The 8411-nt window shown below is 35.7% G+C and overlaps 2 protein-coding genes across 3 annotated transcripts; one reads left to right on the top strand and one right to left on the bottom strand.

Annotated features, from left to right (window-relative positions):
* The first annotated feature begins 200 nt into the window (after window positions 1-200).
* LOC105773373 (mechanosensitive ion channel protein 10) lies at window positions 201-4348 on the top strand. 2 transcript variants are annotated; one of them, XM_012595185.2, is made up of 7 exons: window positions 201-632; window positions 876-2248; window positions 2349-2469; window positions 2571-2864; window positions 2950-3152; window positions 3247-3559; window positions 4034-4348. In XM_012595185.2, exons 2-6 carry the CDS (start codon window positions 900-902, stop codon window positions 3518-3520), a joined length of 2241 nt encoding a protein of 746 aa, XP_012450639.1. In that variant the 5' UTR covers window positions 201-632; window positions 876-899; the 3' UTR covers window positions 3521-3559; window positions 4034-4348. The 2 variants fall into 2 exon arrangements, with proteins under 2 accessions (XP_012450639.1, XP_052488286.1); XM_052632326.1 differs by lacking the exon at window positions 201-632 and adding an exon at window positions 649-740.
* A 426-nt stretch (window positions 4349-4774) lies between these two features.
* LOC105773375 (thermospermine synthase ACAULIS5) lies at window positions 4775-7010 on the bottom strand. The gene is made up of 10 exons (XM_012595188.2): window positions 6750-7010; window positions 6550-6616; window positions 6371-6465; window positions 6156-6258; window positions 5974-6062; window positions 5734-5890; window positions 5555-5630; window positions 5411-5469; window positions 5172-5308; window positions 4775-5096 (listed from the first exon to the last, which is right to left on the bottom strand). Exons 1-10 carry the CDS (start codon window positions 6905-6907, stop codon window positions 5018-5020), a joined length of 1020 nt encoding a protein of 339 aa, XP_012450642.1. The 5' UTR covers window positions 6908-7010; the 3' UTR covers window positions 4775-5017.
* Between the last annotated feature and the right edge of the window lie 1401 nt (window positions 7011-8411).

The following is an 8411-nucleotide window of genomic DNA, read 5'->3' as shown; positions in this document are numbered from 1 at the left end:
TCTATTTATTACTAGTACATATTTTTGTTTAAAAATAATATTTAAAACATTTATACATTTATATTTCTGTTTCATATTTATATAAAAATGTCAAAGTTAGGAATGGAATAATCGTATGCATTAAAGAAAGAAATACCGAAAGATGGTTGAAATTTTATATATTTATAATAACTATATACCTTGAACATGATAGTAAAACTGAGAAGCAGAATTAAATTAAGCCATGCCTTTTCTCGTCCATGAATAAAATACGACTTCTCACTTTCCAATCAGCTAGCTATTCTTCTCCAGTCCCGTAAGAGCATCCTATGGAAATAACCTCTCCTTCAGGGCTTCACCTATAACCACATGCTTTGCCATGCTCAATTTTTTTCAATTTTAGTTCCTTTCCTTCTTGACTCGCACTCCACAATCTAATTCTCCATTTCCCATTTTGACCTCTCCAGCATTCTCCATTTTGGCTATACTTCTTAGAATGTTTTGTTGGCTTGTAATGTGAGAGCAACATGTTTCAGTGCTTGTCTATGGTTGTCTGAACTAAGCATCTTTCTGTCCTTTTTCCCTTCTTTTTGTTTCTCTTGCTTTACTATATACCTTCCATGCTTTCTCCTTGCTAACTTTGAACTACACAGGTAAGGGTAATACTTTTTTGAGTTAAAATTGTTGATGATTGTTGGTTTTCTGTAAGGGTGCCATTTAATGAGAGTTTCAAAGCTACTTTAATATCTAATAAAAGAAAGGTTGCTTTTTTTAAACGTGAAGTTTCCCCTTTTTTTCCCTTCTTAAATAAAACTATGATCCTATGTTTTCTATGGAACCCATTTTTAACTTTTGGAGTTAATTAATCGTCAATCTTTTGATTTACTTGTTACCAGGGTTTTGATTGAAGCTTAAGAGGCATGGCAGAGAAGAAAAGTAGTGCAAGAGAAGAAGTGGTGATCAATGTTCCCAGTGAAGAAAATCCCAAAGGGCTAAAAGGGTCTCCTGCAAAGGAATCAGAGGCATTGGACCCTAAGCAAAATGTTCAAGTTTCAGCCACCAAAGCATTTGGTCCAACTGCAAATAAGCCACCAAAAGTCCCAAGTGCAGTTAATGAGACCCCCTTTACTAGAAGAAGGTCATTTGCTAAACCCAAGTCAAGATTTGGGGAACAATCTTATATTTTTGAAACTGATCAAATGGAAGAGAATGTTTTAGCTAATGAAGAACAAGTTGGTGGAAATTCACCTTATAGACACTCCTTTAGTAAGGTTTCCCCTAATAACAAGTTGGGGAGAAGTGTTAGGACTGATTCCGCGGTGTCGAAAACGTCAACAATGGCCTCTACAGGCCCCAGTGGAGAAAGTGAATATGAGGAGATAATTAAGAAAGTTAAACTGCATAATGAGAAGCTTAAAAGAGTGAAACCTAAGGTTGTGATTGAGTGGCTCATATTTTTGTTACTCTTGGGATGCTTAATAGCTAGCTTAACTTCAGATGAGCTGCAGAGCACCCATTTTTGGGGTTTGAAAACTTGGAAATGGTGTGTGCTTGTGATGGTTATATTCTGTGGTATGTTGGTTACTCGTTGGTTTATGCATCTTGTTGTTTTCTTGATTGAGATCAACTTTCTACTACGGAAGAAAGTCCTGTATTTCGTTCATGGTTTGAAGAAGAGTGTTCAAGTGTTTATATGGCTGAGTTTAGTTCTTGTTACTTGGGTTCTTTTGTTTCTTGATGTCGAGAGATCGAAGACTGCCACGAAAATTCTCGATTACGTTACCTGGACTCTTGTAAGCATTCTCATTGGAGCTTTTTTGTGGTTGTTGAAGACTTTGTTGTTAAAGATATTGGCTTCCAATTTCCATATGAATAAATTCTTTGACAGAATACAAGAATCAGTCTTCCACCACTACATACTTCGGACCCTTTCGGGACGTCCATTAATGGAGACTGATGAAAAATCACCACTTCATTTGACTGTTAGCAATGCCAAAAAGGGTAAAGGGGGTAAGACGAAAAAGTTGATCGACATGGGAAAGGTCCATAAATTGAAGCGAGAAAAAGTTTCATCTTGGCACATGAAGGTGTTGGTTGATGCTATCACCAATTCAGGGCTCTCCACAATCTCCAACACCTTAGATGAAAGTACTTATGATGAAGGTGCCGAACAAGCTGATAAAGAAATCACTAACGAGGAGGAGGCACAATACGCCGCGCATCAAATTTTCTCGAACGTTGCTCGACACGAAAGCAACCACAACCACAAGTTTGAAAATCAGCTTCTCTTGATGCTTTTCAATTGATTTTGTTTTTCCTGCCAACTATTTTTTATTTTGCCTTACTAACTAAATGCTCTTTATGATCAGTTACATAGATGAGGTTGACCTTTTAAGGTTCATGATCAAAGAGGAGGTAGATCTTGTGTTTCCATTGTTTGAAGGATCAAACACCGGAAAAATTGACCGAAAAAGTTTCACAAACTGGGTGGTAAGTAAGAGCACTATATGAGACTCCAATAAACCTTTCACTAATGATAGTGATACTTGTTTAACATGCTTGTGTTTTTTTTTTTTTGTTATTTCACACAGATAAAGGTTTACAAGGATCAGAAAACACTAGCACATGCTTTGAGTGACACCAAAACAGCTGTTAAGCAATTGAATAAACTTGTAACAGTAGTCCTTGTTGTTGTTACTGTCATCATATGGCTTCTTTTGATGGAAATTGCAACCACAAAGGTGCTTTTGCTCCTTTCATCACAACTTGTAGTTGCTGCTTTTATGTTTGGAAACACCTGCAAGACTATATTTGAAGCCATCATATTTGTATTCGTGATGCATCCATTTGATGTAGGTGATCGTTGTGTGGTTGATGGTGTTCAGGTAACTATTAAAAAAGGCATGCTTCTATATGCATTTCTGGAAAAAAAATATTACTAACTATGCTTTATCACTTGGTAACCGACAGTTGTTAGTTGAGGAGATGAACATTTTAACGACTGTCTTCCTGAAGCTTGATAATGAAAAGGTGTACTACCCGAACTCTGTTTTGTCTACAAAGCCTATCAGCAACTATTACAGAAGCCCCGATATGGGTGATGGTATAGAGTTCTCTATTGATTTTATGACACCAGCAAAAACAATAGGCAAGCTGAAAGAAGAAATAAGGAAGTAAGTTGACACTTTTTGACGGTAGCTTTATTCTTCCTTTAATTCATATAAAATCATGTTTATGGAACTAATTTGTGATGTTATGTCCAACCAGGTATTTGGAGGCCAATAGTACCATATGGCATCCTAGCCACCTTGTGGTGGTGAAGGAGATTGAGAATGTCAATAAGTTAAAGATGGCTCTCTATTGCAATCATACAATGAACTTCCAGGACTTCAGAGAGAAGAACAAGCGTAAAACTGATTTGATCCTTGAATTGAAGAGAATTTTCGAGGAGTTGGGCATAAGATACAATCTCCTTCCCCAGCATGTGAATCTCAACCAAGTCAATCAAGACAGGCCTGATGCGACTTATGCGACCACCTGATCCTTACCGCTTGTTGCTCAACAATGTTCTATATCCAAGGTATGCATGCCCTTTCTATCCTTCTTCAACAAGGTGAACTTATGCAACTCTCAATGTTACCAAATCCCTCTTTTCAGGCCTCAGCATTCATTTCATACCATTAGTATTCAGCTTATCTTTATATGCATGCTCTTTGTCAGTTTGCATTAGTTGTATAAATAATTCTAGATTGTTCTGGACTCCTGTTACTTATTCCAAATAATACATTTTGATGATTTAATCAGTTGAAGCTTGTTCATAAGAATCCCCACTTCAGAACTAAATGGTCACTCACTTGTGTTGTTTGAGAAAGGGGAGAAACATAAATTGCAGGTAGTTGTAACCACATCTTATTGATTCCGAATCGAAACTTCTTGGCCATGGTTTACCGAAAACAGCATCCTGGCATGCCCGTACCAAATATGAAGCAATTATTTTATTTCTCTCTTTGAAAATGATTATACTCAATTCTCACTTTGATTTTATTTCAACTAGGGGCTGAAACAAGCAGATACTACTATCATTGCAGCTTGGCTAAGAGTGGCAATGGGGCCCTGTAGTTGTAATCTAACATGGATTAGGGGAAAATGATTATTGCAGAAGACAAGTTCCAGCCTATATACATATACATATGGTTGTGTTAGATTTGATATGTAAGCTTGTATTATATCTATGAACCTGTGGAGTTAAGACCAATGCTCTCAAGTTTTGTTTTCATTATAATTCTATAGATAGAGAGAGAGAGAGAGTCAAATTTGGATGTAAGCTTGTATTATATCAATGGACTTGTGGAGTTAACTTGTGGATCAAGTTTGGTTTTCATTATTAAGAATTGAGCGAGTTTATTATGGCGAGGATTTGGTGTAGCAAAATCCAGTGCGTAGTGGCTAAGTGGGATATAAACCTTATCCATTAAACCCGGATTTTGCTGCAGGATAAAGGGGTCACCTCAGGTCATCATAAATTTTCTAACGTATATTTTAAAGCCTTTTTGCAGTTATCATATGAAGTTGCCTTTGGGTATTTCTTTTTCTTTACCAATGCAACCTTTTTGCCAGACGGTTTTGGTACACATCAGCATAAGGGGGACAAAGAAAGTTGGTATAATCGTTGATGTTTTATATAAATCATTGTTCTTAGATATTGGTAGCACATGTTTGATTCACAAAATCAATGAGCTCTGCATTGCAACATGAAAAATAATGATAATAAGGGATGGGAAAGTAAGTGCTTGAGTAGAGGAACTTGTTTAAATTATATAGATAAAAAGCTCTCATGCGATTGTAATCCAAATCTGTGAAACAACCCAAAAGCCAACACATAAATTGTCTTAAAAATTAAAAACCAACTTCTTTCAACAATTGATGACTGATTTCGTTTGAAGCAAAAGTCTTTTTGATGCTATCTTTTAATTGCAACCTTTCCCTTTTTTTCTTTTATTTACAACAAACTTCTCCCCAAGATTAAGGCCTGCAAACCTCAAAGGTGGTTACCCAATCCATGTCCTGGTATAAATCTCGCATTTTCCTCAGTGTAGACATGGGTTTCGTTCAACAGCCTGAAAACAACCAAACCATCTCAATTTGCTTTAAAAATGGCAACAAATTACAATCTAACAAACAGTGGAACTTACGATAGATAAACAGTCTTGTTCATGGTTGCAGAGGAAAGGAATGAAGAGCCATTCAAGTAGAGTAATTCACCATCTACTCTTTCAGCAATCCTCTTGTCAATTTCTTCAGCACCAATGGAGAATGGTTGATCCGAGGCCTATGTTAATGCAAATCAAAGTTAAAACAAAGCGAAAAAGGGATATATATATAAGACTTCTACTCCATTCAACTTCACAAATTTGAACATTAATTCTCATACCATAACCCATCCCCATGTATCAGCAAAGGATGGCACATGAGCTGTGTATGCCAACACATCTACATAAGAAAAAAAAAAACCATGATTTATTGTTTATTATTCAATCTATTGTATAGAATCTTAAGAGTTGGTTGAGGAACTTACACTTGAAAACCTGCCTGATTGTGTGGTATATAGAGGAAAAGACCTCCTTGTGAGTGAATATTCCAGCTGGGCCAGCCTATAGAATAGAAATTTATCTCTAGTTTTTTATTCTTATGTTTATGACTTACATGTATATATACCCTACACAAGAAGAAAAAGGGGCGCGGGGGAATACCAACCTGAGTGACAAAAATGCCATTTTCATTGAGTTTGGGCTTAAGAATTTTCTCATAAAATGATTTTGTATAAAGTTGATAGCAAGGCCCTCCTTCAACAGGATCTGCTAAATCTCCAACTATGATATCAAATTTCTCAGTCCTCTTCTCCAGTTCAGCCCTTAATATTCATACACAAGTATATAGTAATTAGCTCAAATTCCTTTGAAGCAAATGGACATCAAATAAGCTCAGTATACTTACTTGGCATCATTGATAACAAGGTTAAGCTTTTTGTTGCAAAATGCATCACGGTTCACAGTCAGGTATCTGCGGCAGAAATTGACCACTTCCTGCAGTTGTAAATTATCAGTGGTGCCCTCCAAACACTAAAAAGAAAAAGTAAATGGAAATATATATTAAAAAAATGAGACCAAGAATTTCACCTCATCAATATCACACATTACAACTTCATCAATAAATTTATGCCTGAGTGCTTCCCTTGCTGCAGACCCTTCCCCTCCCCCCATTATAAACACAGTTTTGGGGCTGCACAATTGGTAAGAACAATATATGTTACTACTTTACAGATAAATGGAAATGGAGTACTCATAGAGACATTGACTAGCCACCAAAAATAATAATAATAAAAAGGACTCACTTCGAGTGGAACAAAAGAGCTGGATGAATTAAGCATTCATGGTAAATAAATTCATCAACTTCGGCACTTTGCATTTTCCCATCAATCACCAATACCTACATATGCAATTATTCAAACAATCGGAGATTAGAAAACTTGAAAAAAGGATGAAACAAAACAATGAATGCCTATAGGTATACCTTGCCAAAACGTTTAGTGTCCAAAAGGGCTATATCTTGATACTCACTAGAACCTTTATACAGTACACTGTTAAGAGAGATACAAAGAGATGAGAGTTGGTTTAAGATACTGAATTATGAGTCAAAGAAAAACCCAAAGTTGTTTGCTTTTATCATGTTTTGAGTAATGTGCATATAATGAAGAAAGATTAGGGTAAAACCTTTTCAAAGCGAAGGACCATTTGAGATCCTCATCAATTTCCTCTTCATACCAAGAATCAAACTGGCGAGTCTCATCAACAGGTGGTTGGTTCTTTGTTGTTCCATTACAGATTTTAGAGAAACCATTTGGATAAAAGATCTCAACAGCCTCACCCATTATCGAATAACCTAAAAACAAAAGAGAAAAACTTGAAACAAAACAAGATAAGATAAACAGAAGATTGAGCAAGAGGTGGCAAAGTGTGAGGATGGTAACACCAGGGCTACGTGCTTTTTATAGCACTTTTAACACACTAGAAACCCAAGAATTTTTTATTTTTTTTAAAAGAAAGATATAATCTTGTAGATAATTATGGGTTTTGGCTAACACGGGCAATGATTCTGTCACAGACAGTCCCACGGATTTTCTGTTCCTCACGCCAATTATCATGGTACTACATTGGTTCATGAAAATGGTAACCTCATCAATGGTGACAACCCACCAAAGGTTGTTTCCTAGTGATGTTCTAAGCTGGCATTGGCAGTATAATGAAAATACCAAGAGATATTATTTTTTCTCCTTTTTTGGAGGCCTCCACGGCCATGTGTTGGCATCTAAAGTTAGATTGGGTGAAATTTCCCAGAGATTGACTGTCATTCTAGAATTTTGAAAGGAAAAGCATGCGCATGCATATGATATTATCTACCCCCTATAGGTTTGGCGGATACAATGAAAAAGGATGAAAACCGGGAATATATGTCCGCGTGGGTTACGTGGGCCCCATCTTGTACATGTGGTCTTCCACTATACTGACACGTGGATAAAAGTACATGTGGCACTGTGTTTTTATTTTTTGGTTAGGGGAAATGATGGGGTCCACTAAGAAAGGTTTTTCTTTTTGGAAGGGGGTCCACTAAGCGAGTTAAAAAGTGGTGATACTTTGTGTATTTTTGGATTAAATGTTTTCCCTTTTTAGCCAACCTTTTGTCCTTTTCCTCATTCACCAGCACAATACTCAAACCATGAGGGGATTTTTGGGGTCTAATTTTGATTTTAGTCCCTTTTGTTTATGTTGAAATTTACAATTTAATCTCTTTAATTTGATACAGTTTGATTCTTTTATTTTTTTATGATGTTTGTTAAAACTGAACGTCGATAATAACAATATAAAATATCGTAAAACGATAAGAAAGAAAAATAAAACACACAGATTTTACATGGAAATCCTTTCGAGAAAAAATCACGAGTAGAGGAGAAAAAAATTCACTAATGTTGAAAATTGAATAATACAGGAAGAGTTCGATTACATCTATTTAAAGGTTGAAAAACCTTATTCTAATCAGTGCCAAATAAAAGAAGTGTAGTTCTATACGGATTCTACTCATGCAACATAGTCCGAGTAATGTTACTGTTATTTTAACAAGATCCCCTAGTTTTGCCATTGTCTTTTATTTTAACAATGATTCGGGTCACACAACTCTAACAATATTATTGTTAGATACATATTTTGATAATTTTATTAATTGTTCCAAATAAAGTAATGGTAGTTTTCATGAATTTTGTTAATACCTTTTACATTGTTATTATCAAAAAGTGTTGGACACGTGATAAAACATATTGTATTTCCAAAGAGTAAATTTAAGTTTAAATGTTAAAATAACATTATTGGGAGAGAGTAGCT

The sequence above is a fragment of the Gossypium raimondii genome, chromosome 6, assembly GCF_025698545.1.
Source record: "Gossypium raimondii isolate GPD5lz chromosome 6, ASM2569854v1, whole genome shotgun sequence".
In the NCBI taxonomy this organism is placed as follows: Eukaryota; Viridiplantae; Streptophyta; class Magnoliopsida; order Malvales; family Malvaceae; genus Gossypium; species Gossypium raimondii.
Note: the sequence above shows the minus strand (reverse complement) of the source record. Positions and strands in the feature narration are given on the sequence as shown.

Coding starts and splice junctions, on each gene's coding strand:
- LOC105773373 (XM_012595185.2), top strand. CDS start 900: ATGGCAGAGAAGAAAAGTAGTGCAAGAGAAGAAGTGGTGATCAATGTT. Junction 2,865..2,949: donor GTGTGGTTGATGGTGTTCAG/GTAACTATTAAA, acceptor GGTAACCGACAG/TTGTTAGTTGAGGAGATGAA. Junction 3,153..3,246: donor CTGAAAGAAGAAATAAGGAA/GTAAGTTGACAC, acceptor ATGTCCAACCAG/GTATTTGGAGGCCAATAGTA.
- LOC105773375 (XM_012595188.2), bottom strand. CDS start 6,907: ATGGGTGAGGCTGTTGAGATCTTTTATCCAAATGGTTTCTCTAAAATC. Junction 6,617..6,749: donor TGGTCCTTCGCTTTGAAAAG/GTTTTACCCTAA, acceptor CTCTCTTAACAG/TGTACTGTATAAAGGTTCTA. Junction 5,309..5,410: donor ATACATGGGGATGGGTTATG/GTATGAGAATTA, acceptor GCATTAACATAG/GCCTCGGATCAACCATTCTC.